At 39.9% G+C, this 24075-nt stretch overlaps 1 protein-coding gene across 3 annotated transcripts in view; it reads right to left on the minus strand.

Moving 5' to 3' along the window:
• SESN3 (sestrin 3) overlaps nt 1–24075 on the minus strand; it is a 91990-nt gene that overhangs the window by 36598 nt on the left and 31317 nt on the right. For all 3 annotated transcript variants that reach the window (XM_008262422.4, XM_002708621.5, XM_051850003.2), the window contains one exon: nt 4926–4991. In XM_008262422.4, the coding sequence (XP_008260644.1) occupies nt 4926–4991 (66 nt within the window). The remainder of the gene's footprint in view (nt 1–4925; nt 4992–24075) is intronic.

Here is a 24075-nt window from a genome sequence, read left to right on the forward strand (position 1 = left end):
AGAGAAATAGCAAAGATAAATTGTGCCCTAGATTAATCAGACCTAACACATATCTACAGAACATTTTATCTACCAACTGCAGGATGCACATTTTTCCAACAGCATATGAGACATTCTCCAGGATAGATCATATGGCAAGTCACAAAACAAGTCCCAACAATTTTAAAAAGCAATGATCATAATAACTATTTTTGAACCATAATATAATAAATCTAGAAATCAATAACAATATAAATACATGAAAATTAAACAATTTACTCCTGAACAACTAAGAGATTAATGAAGAAATTCAGGCTGAAATTTAAAAATTTCTTGAACTGAATGAAAAGGGAAATACAATATATTACAACATAATAGGATACAGGGGCCAGGAGTATTGAGAGACCTGGGACTGAAGAGGAGACAAGAGACAGGTTCCAGGGTGCTGATATATATGGGCCTAAGGTAAAATAACTAGTGAGAACTTTCCAGGGGCAGGGAGGCTGATGACATCCAAGAACTGTGGTAGCTAAAATCCATGTGCTGTAATACTCATTCTACATTATGTCTGTAGGAGGAGTCTTTAAAAAGTTTTGGAAAAATGTATATTATGAAAGAAACTGGCCGGCGCCATGGCTCACTAGGCTAATCCTCCGCCTTGTGGTGCCGGCACCCCGGGTTCTAGTCCCGGTCGGGGCACCGGATTCTGTCCCGGTTGCCCCTCTTCCAGGCCAGCTCTCTGCTGTGGCCAGGGAGTGCAGTGGAGGATGGCCCAAGTGCTTGGGCCCTGCACCCCATGGGAGATCAGGAGAAGCACCTGGCTCCTGCCTTCGGATCAGTGCGGTGCGCCAGCCACAGCACGCTGTCCGCGGCGGCCATTGGAGGGTGAACCAACGGCAAAGGAAGACCTTTCTCTCTGTCTCTCTCACTGTCCACTCTGCCTGTCAAAAAAAATAAAAAGAAAGAAAGAAAGAAACTATGCATGGATTTCAATTTTTTTGCACCAAAATAAGCTTATCTTTTTTTAAAGATTTTATTTATTTATTTGAAGGTCAGAGTTATAGAGAGAGGGAGAGAGAGAAAGAAAGATCTTAAATCCAGTGGTTCATTTCCCAGATGGCCACAATGGCTAGAGTTGGACCAGGCTGAAGCCAGGAGCCAGAAACTTCTCCCAGGTCTCCCATGTGGGTAGCAGGGACCCAACCTATCTTCTGCTGCTTTTTCCAGGCCATCCAAAGAGATCTTGATTAGAAGTGGAGCAGCCAGGAAATGAACTGGCGCCCAAATGGGAAGTGGGGTTGTAGGTGGTGGCTTTACCTGCTATGCCACAGTGTCAGCCCCAACTTACCTTTTAATTCTCAAAAAAAAAAAAAAAAATAACAATACTAAGAGGAAAGTTTACAATAGTCAGTGCCAATATCAAAAAAGCTAATCTGAAATAAAAACCTTATTGTTGTATCTCAAGGAACTAGTAAAACAAGAAATCAAACCAAAAGTGGAAGGAAAGAAATAATAAACGCAGTACACAAATAAATGACAAAGACTTAAAGAAATATAAAAAAACAAAGAGCTATTTATTTGGGAAGATAAAGAAAATTAACAAATTCTTAGCTAGACTAAGAAAAAAAGAAGCATCAAATACATAAAATCAGAGATGAAAAGAGAGACCTTACAACTGACACCACAGAATTACAAAGGATTATTAGAGATTACCATGAACAATTAAGTCACAACAAATTTGACAGTTTATAAAAATCAGACAAATTCCTGTACACATATACCTTACAAAGATTGAGTCATGATAAAAGAACCCCTAAACAGAACAATAATGAGTAGTGACATTGAATCAGTAATGAAATGTCTCCCATCAAAGAAAAGCAGAGGACCAAACAGCTTCACTGATGAACTCTGCTAATATTTAAAGAAAAACTAACACCAAAGCTTTTTATGCTACTTCAAAAAATCTAGAAGAGGACAAAATTCTTCCAAATGAATTTTATGACATCAGCATTACCTACACACCAAAACCAGGCAAAGATACAACAGAAAAAGAAAGCTATTGTTCAATATCCCTGATGAATATAGATATAAAAGTCCTCAACAAAATACTAGCAAGCTAAATCCAGTAATATATTTAAAAGATTATTTATCATGATCAAGTAGGGTTCTTTCCAGGAATGCAAGGATGGTTCAACATATGCAAATAAATAAAGATGATACATCATATCAACAGAATAAAGGACAAAAATCATATGGTCATCTCAATAAATGAAAAAAAAATGCATTTAATAAAATTCAACATCCCTTTATGATTAAAAACTCTGAAGAAATTGGTTATAGAAGGATTGTTCCATGATATAACAAATGCCATATATAACAAGCTAACAACTAACATACTCAAAGGGGAACAGCTAAAGACTTTCTCTCTGACATCTGGAACAAGTAAGGATGCCCACTCTCACCATTTTAATTCAACCTAGTAGTGGAAGTTCTAGCCAGAGCAATTAGGAAAGAGAAAGAAATAAAGGGCATCCACATTAGAAAAGAGGAAGTCAAATTGTTTGTAGATGTCATGACCTCAGACACAGAAAACCCTGAAAAGGTTTTAATAAATTAATAAATTTAACAATTAATAAATTCATACATTCCAGGATACAAAGTCAATACATAAAAACAAGCAGAACCATTATACGCCAACAGTGAATTATCAGACAAAGAAATCAAGAAAGCAATCCCAATTCCAGTGGCTACAAAGAAACAAAAAGTCAGGTATAAATTTAACCAGTGAGGTGAAAAATCTCTATAATGTAAAAACTTAGAGAGAATAGAAACAAACGGGAAGACATCCCATGTTCATGGATTAAAAGAATCAATATCATTAAAATGTGTATACTACCCAAAGTGATTTATAGATTTAATGCAGTCCCTGTCAAAATACCAATTTTTTTCACAGAACTAGAAAAAACATTACTAAAATTTGTATACAACAACAATAAATCCTAAATAGCCAAAACAACAGTGCAAAAGGAACAAAGCAGAAGATATTCCACTATTTGATTTTCAAATATATGTTACAAACCTACAGTAATTAAAATGGCATAGTATTGGCACAAAAACAGATCCATAGACAAATGGAACACAATAGAGATTCCAGAATTAAACCAATGCATCTACAGTCAACTGATCTTTGACAAAGGTTCTGAGAATGTGCATTGGAAAAAGGACAGTCTTTTCAATAAATGCTGCTGGGAAAATCTGGATATCCACATGCAAAAGAATGAAACCTCACCCCACCCCCCATTCTCACAATGTTCAAAAGTCAACTCAAAATGGATTAAAGACCTAAGTGTAAGACATGAAACTCTGAAACTGCTAGAAGAAAACAAGAGAAATGTTTCAGGACATTGGAATGGCGAGGATTTTTTTTTTATCAGATTAATATCCAGTATATATTAGGAACTTAACAACAATAAAAACAACAATTTAATAAATGTACAAACAGGGTTGGCCTTGTGGCATAGCAGGTAAAGCTGCCACTTACAACGATGCCAGCATCCCATATGGGTGCCATTCAAGTCTTGGCTGCTCCACTTCTGATCCAGCTCTCTCCTAGTGGTCTGGGAAAATCAGTGGAAGATGGCCCAAGAGTTTAGGTCCCTGCCACCCACATGGGAGACACAGATACAACTCCTGGCTCCTGGCTTCGGCCTGGCCCAGCACTGGTGGTTGCAGACATCTGGGAAGTGAACCAGCAGATGAAAGATCTTTCTTTCTCTGTCTTTCCCTTTAACACAGACTTTCAAAGTAAATAAATAAATCTTTAAAAAAAAAAAAGGAAAAGAAAAAAGAAATGTAGAAAGGACCTGAACAGACATTTCTCAGGAGGAAAATACATATGGTCAATAAACGTACAAAACAATGTTTAGTATCACTGGCCATCAGGGAACTGCAAATCAAAATGACAATGTGATATCACCTCTTTCTTGTTAGGATGGCCTATCCAAAAGACAAAAGATAATAAGTGCCGACTAGGATGTGGAAAAAAGGGAACCCTTGAATATTGTTAATGGGAATGTCAATTAGTACAGCCAGTGTGGAAAATAGTATGGAGGTTCCTCACAACTAAAAACGGAACTACTGCATGATCTAGCAATCACAATACAAGGTATATATCCAAAGGACATGAAATCATTCTGCTAAACAGACATTTGCACTCCATTTTTATTGTAGTGCTATTCACAGTGGTCAAGACAGAAACAATCAAAGGATCTATCCACTGATGAATGGACAAAGAAAGCAGTACTATGGAATAGAATACCACTCAGCCATAAAAAATGTTGAGAATGTTGAGATTTTGTTATTTGCAACAAAATAGATGGGCTAGAGGTCATTTTGTTAAGCAAAATTAGCTAGGCACAGAAAGACAACCATACATGATCTTACTCAATGTAGAGTGTTAAAAAAAGAGATTTCATAATTTAAAAGCACAATGGTGATTAACAGAGGCTGAGGAGGAATGGGGGAGAGGAGTATAGGAAAAAGTTGATCAATGGCTACTAAGGTACAGTTAGATAGGAGTAAGAAATTATGGGGCTCTATTTCACAGTAGGGTGACTATATATGATGTTAATGCACTATATATTTCTCTACTTTAAAAAGTAGAAGAGAGGATTATGAGTGTTTTCACCACAAAGAAAGGTTAAATATTGGAGGACATAGATATATTTACCTTGGTTGGATAGTACACATGTATCAAAACATTACATGGAATCCCAAAATGCATGCAATTTGTATGTATCTGTTACAAAAATTTAGAAAAAAACTTTTAAAATACAAAAAATAAAAGTTGACAATTTTTAGAGAGGAAAAATTTTATTTCATATTCTTTGATATAATTAAATAATTTTTTCAACACACTTTGTGTACTTTAAGACAAGTAAACTTACTTCCTTCTCTGGAATAAAGGCACTTGGTCCTCTTGTCAAGGGTTGAGATACTCTGATTCTTTTATCCTGTTTTAAAAGAAAATTTTTATATATTAATAATGACTTTCTAATAAAAGTTAAAGTGGCACACATTTATTGCTAAGGTACTAAAATAAACAGAATAAATGAATAGTATTGTATGAAAACAAAGTTTTGGGTCTCAGATCAAAGAAAACCCATAGGGTTGATGAGATGATGGGAATCACACAGTTCTGGGTGCATGGTAGGCTCCTCAACTAGTATTCCCTTAGTCAGATTCTACATCACCATAGATTTTTAGCTGTATGTTATATGACTGAAAACCACTAACCACTCTAATCATACTGTATCAATGCTGTAGCAGTAGAAAACAAAAGGAAAGGTTAAATTCAAAGAGGATTACATGCAAATCCTCCAAAAAATTATTGGGCTTTTATCTTTTAAACAATAAAATAGCAATAAGTATATTAATATACACTAAAAAGCAAAACTTAGGAAAGTAGAGGTTAATTTAAGAAATGGGGAATACAAAACTCTTTATTCTACATGCTTCTCTATTAGTATTAACAACTGGAAAATTGATAAACGGTTCGTGTATATTTCTATTAAGGTTTTTTTTGGTTAATGATTTTAGAATTGAAAAATATTTTTGGTGAACTCACTTAAGTATGATTACAAATCAGCCACAAAAATTCCAGTTAAGGGGTAACTTCCTTGTCCTAGGTTATAGGACAAGAATAGTCAAAGGGCAACTCTCATGTTTCAAACTCCCTCTTGGCCAGGAGACAAGTTATAGGAAATGGTCACTTAATTTTCTATGAAAAGGTAATACTTTAAAGATCAGAAATAGAAGCTTCCCAACTCATAAGATAAAAACATTGACTATTCCATGGTTTATTAAAGGTTATAAAGTGTGAGTTGTGGCACAGTGAGTTAAATCATCACTTTCAATGCCCACATTACAAATGGAGTACTGGTTGAAGTCATGGCTACTCCATTTCCAATCCAGCTTCCTGTTAATGTACCTGTGAAGGCAGGGGAAGATGGCCCAAGTACTTGGGTCCCTGCCAACAATGTGGGAGACCTGGATAGAGTTCCTGGTTCCTGGATTCAGCTTGGTCCAGCACCAGCTGTTGCTGACATTTTGGGAGTGAATCAGCAGATGAAAGTGTGTGTGTGTGTGTGTGTGTGTGTGTTACTCTTTTAAATAAATAAATTTTTTAAAAAAGAGTATAAAGATTGAGTGAGAAAACTGAAGAATATAGGAAGAATATAGGATCATGTGGTTAATGGAAAAGAATATATTGACCTTTAGATGCCATCAAGCTCACCATAGAAAAAAAGTTAAGGAAAGAACTCTAAAAGAGGTCTTCAATATGTTCATAGGAAATGTTCATTATGAAAAAAACTGTACATGGATTTCAAAATTTTTGCACCAAAATAAACTTGATTCCATTTCCTAGAAACTTCTGAAGTATCATTTTAGGTGGTTCCTTATCTGAGAAAAGCACAAAACTATTCCACATGTCTATCTCCTGGCCACAGCTGACTAGACCAGGATTCCAACTACCCCAAACAGAAGCTGATCTGCAGCCCAACAGTGCTTTAATGTAAATGTTTCACCCAAACAAGGTGAAACAATATCACCTGCATGATACTCAACATGTTTGCGATCTCACCATAAGCATAAAAACCACAAATGTAACCGTAATGCCCTAACAACTATGTATTTTCAGTTTAATCAGATGACTCCCTCCCCTCTTGCCCTTTCCTCACCGTCTTACTTCCCCCTTAGTAAGTAACCTGAGTCTGTTTTTTCTTCCATACAAGAGCCTACCCAGCACAAAACAGTGATTTAACTCATCTAAATTCCTTACTTCATTAGGAAGCAATGACAAAACAAAATGGTAAAAGGTGGCACTCAGATCTTTAACAATGATTTTTTTTAGACCCTAATCAAGTTCTATGATACCAACTTTGAGGGTGCAGGGTGATGAAAATAGAAACGGTCCCAGTCCTCATGAATTTAGCACACAATCTTCATCAGGGTTCTTTTGAAATAAATATATTATATAATGCTTACTTTATGTTAATATGCTTATTAATGCCAAAGTTTTAGAAAGAACTAGACAGAGGGTTATAGTGATAAAACAATGACAAATAGGCCTCAAACTACTACTCAAGTACTCCAGAGAGCTGCTTAATAAAAAGAATTCAAAATTTCTAATATTAGCATTTCTTGTCTGTATCAGCCACAACCTAGATTTCAACAAAGATAATTTTTTAAAATGTATTTCTTCCTTTTGTTATTTCTTTATTTTGCTTTTACAGCCTCTGTGAAATAATTTTAAATATTCTCTATAACTTGGGGCCAGTGCCATGCCTCACTTGGCTATACCTCCGCCTGCAGTGCCAGCATCCCATATGGGCGCTGGTTCTAGTCCTGTTTGCTCCTCTTCCAGTCCAGCTCTCTGCTGTGGTCCAGGAAGGCAGTGGAGGATGGCCCAAGTACTTGGGCCCCTGCACCTGCATGGGAGACCAGGGGGAAGCGCCCGGCTCCTGGCTTCGGATCTGTGCAGCGCCGGCCGTAGCGGCCATTTGGGGAGTGAACCAACGGAAGGAAGACCTTTCTCTCTCTTTCTCGCTAACTCTTTCTGTTAAATAAAAAAAAAAATTCTCTATAACTTAATGTTATATAATATTAATGTAATATAACTATTACATGAAAAGCAATTTCCTGCCTAACTCAACCATCTCGAAGGTGCAAAAGCAGTTGGATAAATTGATTATGAAGAAAAATATGTCAATAGGTAGATAAATGGACATTTTAGAGTAATAAAAATACATAAAATTCATGCAAAAGCTAGAATCATGGTGCAGCAGATTAAGTTGCCACTTGGAATGCTCACATCCAATATCAGAGTGCCTGATTCAAACTGAGTCCTGGCTACTCCTCACTTCTGATCAGGCTTTCTACTAATTGGCCTGGGAAGGCAGTAGATGATGGTTCAAGTACTTGGGTTCCTACCATCCATGTGGGTGACCCTGATGGACTTCCTGTGTCCTGGTTTCAGCCTGGCCTAGCCTTAACTGTGTGGGTATCTGGGGAGAGAACCAGTGAATTGAAGAGCTCTCTTTGTGTCTGTCTTTCCAACAAAATGAAAATAATATTTTTTTTAAGATTTATTTTATTTATTTGAAAGACAGAGTTACACAGAGAGGTAGAGACAGAGAGAGAAGTCCTCTATCCGCTGGTTCACTCCCCAGACAGCCGCAACAGCTGGAACTGTGCCAATCTGAAGCTAGGAGCCCGGAGCTTCCTCCGAGTTTCCCCCATGGGTGCAGGGGTCCAAGTACTTGGGCCATCCTCCACCGCTTTCCCAGGCCACAGCAGAGAGCTGGATTGGAAGAGGAGCAGCCCAGACTAGAACCAGTGCCCATATGGGATGCCGGCGCTTCAGGCCAGGGCATCAACCCGCTGCGCCACAGTGCTGGCCCCAAAAATAATGTTTTGAAATCACAAATTATGACATTTGACAACTGAATTTACATTTTTAAAAGATTTATTTTATTTATTTGAAAGAGTTACAGAGAGAGAGCTCTTCCATCCGCTGGTTCATTCCACAGATGGCCATAGAGGCAGTGAGGGACAGAAGAGAGAGAGACAGAGAAAAAGTGAGCTGGGTATAGAACTCAGGTACTCTAATATGGGACACAGGTGTCTAACTGCTAGGCTGAACGGCCATCACTGAATTTACCTTTAAATGTTTGAAACTGTTATTTTGCCAACAAATATATTTTCTGGGGCAGGAAAAGCTTGTATCTGAAATTGATGCTAATTATAAATGGAACTTCAAACTATTACACTTAAACAAATGTAACGTCTCTTAGTTTTTACCAAGTGATGAGAAATAACTGAAATTTCAATTGTGTCAACATTTATTTCATTTATTCAGCAAATATAAAGCATTTACAATATGCGAGGCACAGCAAGGACACAAAGTTTAGACTGGCAGATATATATTCAACTATTTGTGACAGGCACCTACACAAAGTGACTTGGGAGCCACCACATTAGCAATGATTATATTTACTTAGTCATTCCCCTTCTGTTGAACATCTAAGTTACAAACAGTTTTCATTGTTATAAATAATGCTACAATGAATATTATCCTCGAGATTTGGGGCATATTTTGTAGAATTTTAAATACTTTCTTTAGTAATATCCCTAGGAGTGGATTTCCTAGGATTTGTATTATATAGTTAACTGCTTGTTGTATGCTGCCAATAAACTGACAGAAACATTTTACCAATTTCATTTTCATCAGCTGAGAAAATTTTCACTTAACCCACTAATTTCAAAAGTGAAAAACAGCATCAAAAATGTGCATGAAATTTTTTCTTGTATGCTTATTTTCAATAAAAAGTCCTTTAGCAGAGATGTGGATCAAATATATTTTTAATGATACAATTTGGGGAGTGATATAGCCCCTAGGCTTCAGAAAGAAAAACTATGCTAATAGTTCAGGAGAGAGATGAACTGTTCTAACCTAAGAGATCTGTTTGTACACAGAATGGATGGGGAAACCAATGTAGTTTTGATGCTTTACATACCAGTGTTTTTCGTTATTATATTTTTAAAATGGCATCACATTTGAAATGATCAACCTAGTTCCTGCTTCTTCTGTATTAAGAAGCATCTTTTCTGGTGAGGACTCCAGTACTCAGTTGGCTGCTATGCTTACGACATAATGTTTATACCATGTTTTTTATTCCTGGGCAGACAATATGACTGGTTTGTTGAAACCGATGACATCATATATTCCAAAGAGGAAGGGCAAATAGAGTGGAATACAGGAAAATGGGTATAAAAACTTTCTAATCCTAGATGGGAAAATGGCAAGTTTTAAATTAAATACATTGTAATGGACTGGTAATTTTACAGGCCATCTAATTTTTAAATGTTAGTCACTAAATTGATCATAATGATAGGACTAAGAACCAAAGGGATCACATAAACAAGAATAGTGTCTGCAAATACTAGCTGATAGAATAAAAAAGGGAGAGAACGATCCAACATGGGAAGTGAGATACACAGCAGACCCATAGAATGGCAAATGTCCTAAACAGCACTCTGGCCTCAGAATCAGCCCTTAAGGCATGCGGATCTGGCTGAAAAGCCCATGAGAGTATTTCAGGCATGGAAAGCCAAGACACTCTGGGGGAAAAAAAAAAAAACCTAAATGAAAGATCTCCACGAGTGAGATCCCAGTGGAAAGAACGGGTCCTCAAAGAAGGAGGTACCTTTCTCTGAAGGGAGGAGAGAACTTCCACTTTGACCATGGCCTTGTCTAAATATGATCAGAGTCAGTGAACTCAGGGGACTTCCATAGCCCTGGCAGCTCATGACAAGAACCTAGAGTGATTACTGATGCCATAAACAAGAGTGTCAATTTGTTAAGTCAACAACAGGAGTCACTGTGCACTTACTCCTCATGTAGGATCTTTGTCCTTAGTGTGCTGTACATTGAGATTTAATGCTATAACTAGTACTCAAACAGTATTTTTCACTTTATGTTTCTGTGTGGGAGCAAACTGTTGAAATCTTTACTTAATGTATGCTAAACTGATCTTCTGTATATAAAGAGAATCGAAAATGAATCTTGATGTGAATGGAAGGGGAGAGGGAGTGGGAAAGGGTAGGGTTGCGAGTGGGAGGAACGTTATGGGGGGGAAGCCATTGTAATCCATAAGCTGTACTTTGGAAATTTATATTCATTAAATAAAAGTTTAAAAAAAATATTAGTCACTAATACATTCTCTTCACACCCAAAAGGCTTCTATAAAAAATGATGACCTCTCCTATAGAAAAAAATGTTTTGACATTTATGATATTATAATAACTACTGAGATCCAAGGTCATTTAATGAGAAAATATCTGGAAGCAAAAATAACAAAAACATCCACGGCAAGAACCTTCAATTCACACCAACATTTCTCCTCTTACTTGAATCTAGAGTGTTTCAAGAAACCACTGAGTATCAGGAACCCAGCCAGGCACTGCAGGGTGCATGAGAAATTTCCTGGCACTTAACAACACTCAGTATTCCCTTTCATTGTGGAGAACCCTGCCTCATTATAATAGCCCAAGTCTTCAGGAGTGAACTCCTTTTAACTGAGCTATTAAAATGAAGGCAATCAAGACCTTCCTGCAATAGCTCCAACTCTGGGTAGAACTGTTTAAGTGACGCTGCAAACATCTTGTTACTAATAGTTGGAAATCAAAAGAGTTCAATTTTTAACTTGAAATCTCAAAATGTTTCCACTCAAAAGCATTATATTTATCAACTGCTTAACAGAAATTGCTTTACTCTGCACTTCCCCCTGAGGGATGTACCTTGTTCATCTTTCAGTACTTCAACCTTTATATGATGTTCAGTGTGAGGTAAGCTTCTGGTCCATTTTTGAAAATTTTATGAGGTGATCACTTGAAAAACAGTATTTTTCTATTTCATTTAAAAATGAGTTTCAAAATGAGATGAAATTGAGTTAAATACCCTTTTTGAAACAAAGAAACTTGATGTGCCATTTGATAGGAACCATTAGATAAATCTTACTTGTTCTACTAACTGGGTGCCTAAAGCTCACCTAGTGAGTACTCCAAAAACTGTAGCATGAATACTTTTAGTAGTAGTATTCATTGTAGTAGAAGTAATTAGCTCTAACATAATTAAAATGTATAAACAATTATGAATGTAAATCCACAGAGCAAAGGTAACTAATGAGTTAAATTTGCACTGCAGTATAGCTAAGTTTCTAAGTGAGCTTTTCCCTGGCTAACAACAAAGTTCCTTAAATGTTATTCATTATAACACATAGTGAACCTGCTAAAAGTGCAATAAAGTTTTTATTTTTACGCAGATGGTATCCAATGTAAGATGAACTCTGGCTCAACTTCTACTGGACATAACTCCATTGTAAGTCAAAGGGAATCTGTATATTGACTATGGAGTAGCAAGCTTCTAAAACAGATTACTGTTAGGTAGCACTAGAACTCTATATAACCACAGAGTGATACAAACCTACAAGAGTGGAAATATTTAGAATAAATACTTGGCTAGAATAGTGTTTACACCATTAGCACTGTACCACTATTTAATCTTTAAACTGGAAGAAAATCTAAAATTGCATTCATGTTCAGTGTCATCCAGAGGCAGGTAGCAAGAGCACATCTCTTTTTCCACTTCCCATACAATGCCACAGAGTAACATAAACCAATAAAGCGAGATTCACCTAAGTAACTGGTAGTTTTAATATGGTCTTTTTTTGTGCCCTATGACGTTTAGATATATTTCATTTTTTAAGATTTATTTATTTATTTATTTATTTATTTGAAAGGCAGAGTTACAGAGAGGCAGAGGCAGAGACAGAGACAGAGAGATCTTCCATCTGCTGGTTTTCTCCCCAGATGGCCGCAATGGCTGGAGCTGCAGTGATCTGAAGCCAGAAGCCTGGAGCATCTTCCAGGTCTCCCACGTGAGTCCAAGGACTTGGGCCATCCTCCACTGCTTTCCCAGGCCATAGCAGAGAGCTGGATCAGAAGTGGAGCAGCTGGAACTCAAACCAGTGCCCATATGGGATGCCGGCATGGCAGGCAGAGGCTTTCTCCATTGTGCCACAGTGCCAGCCCCTAGATACATTTTAAGCCAACATTTCCTAAGGATTCATCTTCTTTTTCTGTTCTCTATTGAAATCCTACCCATTCTTTCTTAAAGACCCTATCTCAAATACCATCTCCTTTGGTCTCCCATTCCACTTCTTCCAGTTCCCAATCTCTTACACGAATTTAATATCATATGTTCTCCCTGACCGGTGACAACTAACCGAGCACCAAAAAGGAAACTTGTTAAAGTGAAATGGACACTATGAGAAACGGTGACTTGATCAGCCCTTGCCCTGTTGATGAACAACTTAATACTTTATCCCTTTTAGTATTTTTTTTTGGTTGTTCTACTTAATAATATTGGTTGAATTCTATAATTAATACACAGTTATTCTTAGGTGTTAAAACTTAACTGAAAACTGATCCCTGTTAAATATAACAGTGGGAATAAGAGAGGGAAGAGATGTACAATTTGGGACATGCTCAATCGGACTTGCCCCAAATGGTAGAGTTAAAAACATGAATTTAAATCTAGTCTTAAGATGCACAACTATATTGTTTCTCTTTCTCTCTCTTAGAGCTATTAACATATATCATTATCTTAACACTCCTTTAAGACTATAAGCTCCTTAAAGGGTAGGATCAATTTCTAGCACAATACCTGTAGGATCACAGTATAGCAAGGTGAAAGTAATAGATGTTCATGTATCTGTTAAGCTGAATGAATGACACAGGAGACTGGCTACAGCTCTTTTGTCACTTTTATCTTCCTTGCTCAGAACAGGAGCATTCTCTAGACTTAAGGAAGTTAATGTTCTCTGTATCCTTATTAGAAACACCGAAAAGTTAAACTAATAAACACAGTCCTGGACATCAATCCACTACTGTCACGTACCCTCTGGATTCCCATTTATTTTCTTATGTTGTAAAACAAATAGTACTTGTAATTTTTCATAATTTTGTACTTCCTTAGAAATCAGTAACAATATTCCATGCTGTGACACTAATATTGGGCAACAAAGACTCCTATACAAGCTTTTATGTAGTGAGCACTTTCTTTAGAGATGTAAAGTTACAAAATATACTTACTGAGTATGCTATTATGATTTTGGGATAAAGCCCAAGAACTATAAATCTTCATACCTGAGATAATGCAAATCCATAATAATCACGAAATCAATGCTTTCCTATTAACATACAGACAATATACTTTTTTTTAATTTTTTTTTTTTTTTTTTGAAAGGCAGAGTGGATAGTGAGAGAGAGACAGAGAGAAAGGTCTTCCTTTTGCCGTTGGTTCACCCTCCAATGGCCGCCACAGCTGGCACGCTGCGGCCAGCGCACTGCGCTGATCCAATGGCAGGAGCCAGGTGCTTCTCCTGGTCTCTCATGGGGTGCAGGGCCCAAGCACTTGGGCCATCCTCCACTGCCTTCCCGGGCCACAGCAGAGAGCTGGCCTGGAAGAGGGGCAACCGGGAAAGAATCCAGCACCCCAACTGGGACTAGAACCTGGGGTGCCGGCGCCGCTAGGTGGAGGATTAGCCTATTGAGCTGCGGCGCCGGATAGACAATATACTTTCTATCACTAATTATGAGCTCTGGTCCCAGAAAAGTATTTAGAAGTGCTTTATTTCTATACTTTTTACAGTTTCTGCACTATGTAGCAAAACCTGACCTTGAATTGTAGGAAGATCTGCCTGTTAAAATTATATCCTGGGGCCCAGCATTGTGGCATCATGGCATAGCAGGGAAAGCTGCCGCCTGCAATGCCAACATCCCATGTAGGCATCAGTTCAAATACTGGCTGGTCCACTTCCCATCCAGCTCCCTGCTAATGGCCTGGCAAAAGCAGCAGATGGTCCAAGTGGTTAGACTCCTGCCTCCGATGTGGGAGATCTGTATCAAACTCTGGCTCCTAGATTCAGTGTAACTCAGCCCTGCCTGTTGCAGCCACTTGGGGAGTGAAGCAGCAGACGGTAGATCTATTTCTCTCTCTGTCTCTTCCACTCTCTGTCACTCTGCCTTTCAAATAAACAAATCTTTAAAAAATCATTGACCCCAAAGCTCTGGTTTATGTGGTTTATGTTAATTAATTATGGTATTAGAAAGTAAATCAAAGAAATGTCATAAGGGTCAGGACCATGGTGCACCGTTTAAGATGCAGCTTGAGACACCAGCATCCCATATGGGTATGCAGATCTGAGTCCTAACCAGTCCACTCCTGATCCAGCTTCTTGATAATATGACTGGGAAGCAGTGGATAATGGCCCAAGTACTTGAGTTCTTGTCACTCATGTATGAGAGGTGGATGGAGTTCCAGTCTTCTGGCTTCAGCCTGATCCAGCCCAGGCTGTTGCAGCCATTTGAGAAATGAACCAAAGGATGGAAGATACCAATTTCCCTGTCTCTCTCTCTCTATCACTATTGCTTTCAAATAAAAAAAATTTTTTTGACAGACACAGTGGACAGTGAGAGAGAGAGAGATAGAGAGAAAGGTCTTCCTTTGCTGTTGGCTCACCCTCCAATGGCTGCCACAGCTGGCGCGCTGCGGCCGGCGCACTGCGCTGATCTGATGGCAGGAGCCAGGTGCTTATCCTGGTCTCCCATGGGGTGCAGGGCCCAAGTACTTGGGCCATCCTCCACTGCACTTCCTGGCCACAGCAGAGAGCTGGCCTGGAAGAGGGGCAACCAGGAAAGAATCCGGCGCCCCAACCGGGACTAGAAGCCGGTGTGCCGGCGCCACAAGGCGGAGGATTAGCCTAGTGAGCTGCGGCGCTGGCCCCAAATAAATATTTTTGAAAGAAATTTTAAAATATTACTAATTCATTTAAGAATAAAAATAATATGCCCATTACACATCAACATATATGTTTTGAAAGATCTAAAACAACAAAAAAAAGTGGTAAGAGTCTGCCTTATGCTTTTGTAAATATCTGGCTTAATTAAAGAGGACTGGATTCTCGTATCTACTTCTGCATTCCATCTGCTGCAGTGATTAAAGTACTTGAAGAAAACTTGGCCTCACAAAGCTATGTAGGTGAGTTTTAGTAATCTCAAATAATTTTATGCATTCTTTGATACTACTCTAAAACTTGATGAGTCATAGCTTCTGAAAGTCTGTTGTAATGTGACATCTGAAAGTATGTTATTAAATTGCTTTACCTTGTATTTTGAATGGGTTATTTTACCCATGTGTCTCAGGGTCAATGAAGCATGTAATGCCCCCAATCAGAGAAAGAATCCTGATACTGAATAATAAAGAAGGAAGCTCCAAATGCATAGAAAGAGTTTATTTGAGCAACTAGGAGGAAAGATTCTATACATTTATAAATCTAATAGGGAAATTAGGCAGGAGCTTGCTATACAACATTCCTTCAAATATGCTTTAGGAGCTAGCCCCTCAGACATCATGCTTGCCTCCCTGGCTCTGTCAGGAAGACTAGTGATGGCACTTAGGCTTTTATGACCAGAACAGTAACAGCTGGATTAGCATGGGATAAATGTTCCTCTGGAATAAAAGCAGAAGTCAAGATGGACAACTATGGCTTGTTGTCACACATCGTGCATAATTTTGTAACATTAATCACTGGTTATTTAGAAAATACTGATCCACTGAGTTTTGAAGGTTTTCCTGCAAAGGACACATTGACACATTTAATATGATAAATAAAATGTTTTAATATCACCACTGATCTATACCAGAAAAGTCTTTAAGTATTGGGAAGAGGTAAAACTCATGGAGGAAGACATCAGTTTTGCAAAATTATTTTCTTCTAAAACCTTTTCGTTGGCAAGAAATTCTATCAGTAGCTTTTCTTGACATGATAGGCTCAATATGTTCTTTTTTGTGAAAATGTTTGCCAAATACCCAAGTCTGAATGATCATAGTCATTAGTCATTCTTACTTATAAAAATAATGTTTAATAAAAAATGCAAAAGTGACTGGTTCATAAGTCAACCCCATGACTGCTTTTCTTTGAGGCAACCATAGTACTTTGGTATGCAGAAGAACTTTATGTATATTTCTCACTTTGAAACACAGACTATTAAAAAGATTAGCATTTGGTGGTCAAAACCTAATTAAATGTGCAATTTTTATTGTTTTCATGAAGAATATTCTTGGGTGAAACTGGCATATTTTACTATGAGCACAAGACGGTGAAGAAAACAATGACTACCATCACATGTGATGTCACTCCTTTAGATCATCATAAGGTTTCAGAAGTCCACAGAACACACTTTGAGAACTACTTATTGAAATAAATGTTTCCAGCACACTCCTCTCATCTTTTCGATATGTATCCATATAAATTCTTTAGTGACTCACAAAAAATTGTTACATTTAACACTCATGTTAAGACAAAATATTAAAGAAACCATTAAGAACAACAAATATTTTTTGCTTTTCTCTTTACTCCAAAGTAATAGAACTTATATGGAAGAGTCCATTTTTTATGTGTAAAGTAAACTTCCAATTAATTAATTAGGTAAACAAGATGGCCAAAATAAAACAGAACAAAAAATTTGTAAAAAGAATAAAACAGGAGGGGTAAGCCCTAACATAAAATAAAACATCTAATTTCTATAACTACAAGTTGTGTTGGCACATGAAAAGATTCACAAAGCAATAGAACCTTCCTAATTATGACTCAACATTCCAGAAATGACAAAAAAGGTGATTAAATATGTACCCTTACATAAAAAAATCCACAAAAACTTTTAAATATCAAAAGAACACCATAGGCAAAACTGATGATAAGTATCTGCAACTTAACACAATGGCTAATATGAAGAGATCCTAAAAAATCAAAAGGGAAAAAACCAGCAACCCAATCTAAAAATGGACAAAGGCAATTATCAGAAGAAATGCCTTGTAAAAGAAAAAAAGACACATACTGTATTTTATACATTTGGCAAACATTCTAGTTAGGCAGTATACTTATTGACAAGATAGAGAATTGCATTCTCAAAAAATGTAGGAATGCAAAATCAAACCTCATGGATAAGAACATGGAAATATCTAGCAAATGTACATAGTGCTTGTTCTTTGACTCAGCAATTCCACTTCTATTTCAGCAATAAAAATGTCCACTAAAAAGGATGCAGAAAATATCTATACATAAAAACATATCCTAAATTTGAATGTAATTAAACTTTTAGCTTCACTTCAAATTAACAGGGAATACCAGGCTGAGAGGAACAATTAAATAACAACATGATGGAGAAAACAAAAATTACGAAACAGTCTATATAACAGACCCAATTCTTTCAACTAGTTGAAGGCATGAAGGGATAAAAGGGCTACTCTAAGAGAGACATGAAAGACATAACTACAAATGTAATGGCGGACCAACCTCTGGGAAAAAAAAAAAAAAAATGCTGAAAACACATTAAACAATGGGGGAACTGAAAAGAAGAGGGGTATAAGAAAATATCTAGCAATTACTGCTAATTGTTAGGTGTGGTACTGGCATTTGTAGTTAATAAAGAACATTTAGAAAGACATAAGAAACTATACAGGAGTAAAAAATATGAGTTTTGAAATTAAATTACGCTAGCAACAATAGAAACAACACAGCATTGATGAAGAGTGGCAAAATCATGCCAATACTGATTTTGGTGATGGGTTTATGGAAATTCATTACATTTTTCTTTTTTTTGTGTAGCATGGAACTTTTCGAGACTTTTTTTTAAAGGTGATTAGTAAGTTAATGTGTAATAGGCATTTAAGTAAATGGCAACTATTACAATAAAGGTCATTAATCACAGAAGTTAAATGTGATAAGAATAGTTAAAATTTATTAACATTGAAATTAAAACTTTTAGATTGAATATTCATTCAAAAGATTTTTAAAGCTGTTATAGACTGAATATCTGTATCTTCCTTTCTCAAATACAGATACACCAAATTTATATCCTGAAATCTTAACAATCAATATGATGATATTAGGAGGTAGTAACTTTGGGACGTGATTAAATCATAAGAGTAGAGCCCTCATGAACGGTTTTAATGCCCTTATATTAGGGACACCCCACAGATCTCTCTGCCCCTCTTCTGCTGGGCTGAAGAAACAGCAAGAAACTGTCTATGGACCACAAAGCAGATCTTACTCAATGCCAAATGTGCCAGTGCCTTGATTTAGACCTTCTCAGCCAACAGAACTGTGAGAACAAATTATTGTTTAAGTCACATAATCTTTGGTTTTTGTAATAGTAGTCTGGATGGACTAAGAAAAAAACTCATTACCTGGAATGCTTGGGCTAAACAAAGAGATTACAAAGATAGATAAAGTGGGGTCAGCGCTGTGGTGTAGCAGTTAAAGCTTCCGCTTGCATTGCTGGCATCTCATAAGGGCGCCGGTTTGAGTCCTGGCTGCTCACTTCCAATCCAGCTCTCCGCTATGGCCTGGGAAAGCAGCAGAGGAAGGCCCAAGTTCTTGGGCCCCTGCACCCATGTGGAAGACCTGGAGGAAGCTCCTGGCTCCTGGCTTTATATTGGCAAAGCTCCGGCCATTGCAGCCATCTGGGGAGTGAACCAACAGATGGAAGACCTCTCCTCTCTCTCTCTCTGCCTCTCCTTCTCTCTCTGTGTAACTCTGCCTTTCAAATAAATAAATAAATCTTTAAAAAAAAAAAAGATAGATATTGAAACACCAGAAATCAACCCAAACATCTACAGCCAACTTATATTTGATCAAGGATCTAAAACCAATTCCTGGAGCAAGGACAGTCTATTCAATAAATGGTGCTGGGAAAACTGGATTTCCACGTGTAGAAGCATGACGCAAGACCCCTACCTTACACCTTACGCAAAAATCCACTCAACATGGATTAAAGACCTAAATCTACGACCTAAAAACACCATCAAGTTATTAGAGAACATTGGAGAAACCCTTCAAGATATTGGCACAGGCAAAGAATTTCTGGAAAAGACCCAGGAGGCACAGGCAGTCAAAGCCAAAATCAACTATTGGGATTGCATCAAATTGAGAAGTTTCTGTACTGCAAAAGAAACAGTCAGGAGAGTGAAGAGACAACCGACAGAATGGGAAAAAATATTTGCAAACTATGCAACAGATAAAGGGTTAATAACCAGAATCTACAAAGAGATCAAGAAATGTGGGGAGCAATCCGGACTGGACTAAGTTACTGGAATTGAGACTTATTCTGTGCATCTGCTCTCCCACAATATGGCGCTGGGAGAGAAGAAAACAGCTTCTACCCAGCTGCCTCCAGTTCAGTCAATAAACTATAGGACTTGCTCCTGATTGGTGGAGAGCGGCGTGCTCGGCGTGTGGGCAGCCGAGTTAGGATTGGCAGAGGAGGACTATAAAGGAGGAGAGAGACGGCATGCACCAGGAACATCTAAGGGGAACGTCTAAGGGGAACACCTGTGCAGCCCCCGAGAGAGCCGGCCGGCAGTGTGCTGCTCCCCTGCGGAAGTGGGGAAAGCAGCCAGGGGGAACCGCCCTTCCACGGAGGTGGAAGGGACAGTAGCCAACCCGGGAAGAACCAGCAGCAAACCCGGGGAGGGCCGAGCAGACGAAAGAACAGCGCAGGGTCCTGTGTCGTTCCTCCACGAAGAGGGGGAGCGACATAATGGTGCCGTGACTCGGATATGAAGCCTAGGCAGGGTTTAGTGTCGTTCCTCCACGAAGAGGGGGAGCGACATAATGGTGCCGTGACTCGGATATGAAGCCTAGGCAGGGTTTAGTGTCGTTCCTCCACGAAGAGGGGGAGCGACATAATGGTGCCGTGACTCGGATATGAAGCCTAGGCAGGGTTTAGTGTCGTTCCTCCACGAAGAGGGGGAGCGACATAATGGTGCCGTGACTCGGATATGAAGCCTAGGCAGGGTTTAGTGTCATTCCTCCACGAAGAGGGGGAGCGACATAATGGTGCCGTGACTCGGATAGGAAACCTAGGACGGATAGGAAACCTAGGAGGGAAGAAGTGGAAAATACCAGAGAGAGACTAGCAAACAGCCTAGGGAAAAGCCGGACGAAAAAGGTGCCGGAAGAAGCTATTGAAAGCCTAGGCATAGACTCAGATACGGACTACGGACTACGGGGGGAAGCTGGGAGAAATCTCTAAGGTCGAAAGCGAAAGTGAAAGCTAGAACAAACAGACTCGGATACGGACTGTGGGGAGAGGCCAGGAGAAATGAGGGAGGAATATTGTTGGAGGAAAGCTTGGGGAAACATACCGGGTAGAGAAAAATGTTAGGGAAATTGAAGCCGCGGGGGGCAGGCCGAGGCGGAAACGAAAGCCACTTTGGGATTCTCAAGTTAGCCCGGGAATAGGGGGCGAAAAGTTAAAACCAGAAGCGGAAACGTAAGCCTGGTTGGGATCCGTCTGACTAGCCCGGGGAGCAAAGGATGGGAAGCCAAACCGTGGGGCGGAGACGTAAGCTGGGTTGAATTCGCCAGGCTAGCCCGGGGAACTTGGATTGAATGCTAGTGGTGGAGACACAAGCTACGCTGTGTGACTCGCGGAAGCCGCCGCGTGCAGAGAGAGCACGGGGCATGAATAGATAGGGAACGCGGGGCTGGCGCGAGGCCGTGGTTCAGACGCGAAAGGGCTAGTGAGAGACCGCGGAGTGTGCGCGCGAAGCGAAGCCGCGCAGAGCCGGGAGCCCGCCGGCGGGGCGAGGCGCCGGGAAGCCACGCGGAGCCGTGAAGCTGCCGCGGGGCGGGAGCCGGGAAGCCGCGGGGATAAGAGAAACAGAAGTTTAGAAGTAAAATGAGAGAAATAAGAATGTTGGCAGACAGAAGTAAAATGGGAGAAATAGGAATGCCCGGAGATAGAGAAATAGAGAAATAGAAAGGCCTCCCTACAATACTGCAATTAGAAGGCTTGGATTCGGTCTGCCCGATTAGTGAGGCGATGAGCACCTGCGGCGGCTAGCAGCTTATGCGCCGCAGGTCACCGAAGACAGGCACGTTATCAACACCAATAAGTCACCCCTCAACATGGCAATGAGAAAGCTTGGATTCGGTCTGCCTGATTAGGGAGGCGGTGAGCACCTGCAGGCGGCTAGCAGCTTATGCGCCGCAGGTCACCGAAGATAGGCACGAATTAACATCAGTAAGACCTCCCCACAATACCGCAATTAGAAGGCTTGGATTCGGTTTGCCTGATTGTTAGGGCTTGTAAGTCCCTGCAGGCAGAGCAGAGCATGCGCTGCAGGGCACCGAACACAGGCACGCATCAGCGCCTAAAAACCTCCTCACAACATGGCGAAGAGAGGACCTGGATTCGGTTTGCCTGATTGATAGGACTTGTAAGAACCTGTGGCAACTCTAGCAAGTAGAGCAGAGTGTGTGCCGCGGGACACCGAAGACAGGCGCGTATCAACGCCAAAAATAAAAAGAAAGGGGGATCTGTGGGGAGCAATCCGGACTGGACTAAGTTACTGGAATTGAGACTTATTCTGTGCATCTGCTCTCCCACAATATGGCACTGGGAGAGAAGAAAACAGCTTCTACCCAGCTGCCTCCAGTTCAGTCAATAAACTGTAGGACTTGCTCCTGATTGGTGGAGAGCGGCGTGCTCGGCGTGTGGGCAGCCGAGTTAGGATTGGCAGAGGAGGACTATAAAGGAGGAGAGAGACGGCATGCACCAGGAACATCTAAGGGGAACGTCTAAGGGGAACACCTGTGCAGCCCCCGAGAGAGCCGGCCGGCGGTGTGCTGCTCCCCTGCGGAAGTGGGGAAAGCGGCCAGGGGGAACCGCCCTTCCACGGAGGTGGAAGGGATAGTAGCCAACCCGGGAAGAACCAGCAGCAAACCCGGGGAGGGCCGAGCAGACGAAAGAACAGCGCAGGGTCCTGTGTCGTTCCTCCACGAAGAGGGGGAGCGACATAATGGTGCCGTGACTCGGATATGAAGCCTAGGCAGGGTTTAGTGTCGTTCCTCCACGAAGAGGGGGAGCGACATAATGGTGCCGTGACTCGGATATGAAGCCTAGGCAGGGTTTAGTGTCATTCCTCCACGAAGAGGGGGAGCGACAAAGAAACTCCACAAAAACAAAACCAACAACCCACTTAAGAGATGGGCCAAGGACCTCAACAGACATTTTTCAAAAGAGGAAATCCAAATGGCCAACAGGCACATGAAAAAATGTTCAAGATCACTAGAAATCAGGGAAATGTAAATCAAAACCACAATGAGGTTTCACCTCACCCCGGTTAGAATGGCTCACATACAGAAATCTACCAACAACAGATGCTGGCGAGGATGTGGGGAAAAAGGGACACTAACCCACTGTTGGTGGGAATGCAAACTGGTCAAGCCACTATGGAAGTCAGTCTGGAGATTCCTCAGAAACCTGAAGATAACCCTACCATTCGACCCAGCCATCCCACTCCTTGGAATTTATCCAAAGGAATTTAAATTGGCAAACAAAAAAGCGGTCTGCACCCTAACGTTTATCGCAGCACAATTCACAATAGCCAAGACCTGGAACCAACCTAAATGCCCATCAACGGTAGACTGGAGAAAGAAATTATGGGATATGTACTCTTTAGAATACTATACCGCAGTAAGAAACAACGAAATCCAGTCATTTGCAACAAAATGGAGGAATCTGGAACACATCATGCTGAGTGAAATAAGCCAGTCCCAAAGGGACAAATACCATATGTTCGCCCTGATCGGTGACAAATGACTGAACACCAAAAAGGAAACCTGTTGAAGTGAAATCGACACTATGAGAAACAGTGACTTGATCAGCATAGCCCTGACTGTTAATGAACAACTTAATACATTATCCCTCTTAGTAGTTTTTTTGTCTGTTCTACTTAATACTACTGGTTTAATTCTGTAATTAATACACAGTTATTCTTAAGTGTTGAAATTTAACTGAAATGTGATCCCTGTTAAACATAAGAGTGGGGATAAGAGAGGCAAGAGATGTATAATTTGGGACATGCTCAAGCTGACTTGCCCCAAATGGTAGACTTAGAAACATACCAGGGGACTCCAATTTAATCCCATCAAGGTGGCATGTACCAATGCCATCTCACTAGTCCAAGTGATCAATTTCAGTTCACAATTGATCATAATGAAAGGACTAAGAGTCAAAGGGAGCACATAAACAAGTCTAGTACCTGCTAATACTAACCAATAAATAAATAAAGGGGAGAGTGATCCAACATGGGAAGTGAGATACTCAGCAGACTCATAGAATGGCGGATGTCCTAAATAGCACTCTGGCCTCAGAATCAGCCCTAAAGGCATTCCGATCTGGCTGAAAAGCCCATGAGAGTATTTCAGGCATGGTAAGCCAAGACACTCTGGGGGAAAAAAAAAAACCTAAATGAAAGATCTCTGTGAGTGAGATCCCAGTGGAAACAACAGGTCTTCAAAGAAGGAGGTACCTTTCTCTGAAGGGAGGAGAGAACCTCCACTTTGACTATGACCTTGTCTAAACAAGATAAGAGTCGGAGAACTCAGGGGGCTTCCATAG

This window comes from Oryctolagus cuniculus, chromosome 1 (assembly GCF_964237555.1).
Source record: "Oryctolagus cuniculus chromosome 1, mOryCun1.1, whole genome shotgun sequence".
NCBI classification, from domain to species: domain Eukaryota; kingdom Metazoa; phylum Chordata; class Mammalia; order Lagomorpha; family Leporidae; genus Oryctolagus; species Oryctolagus cuniculus.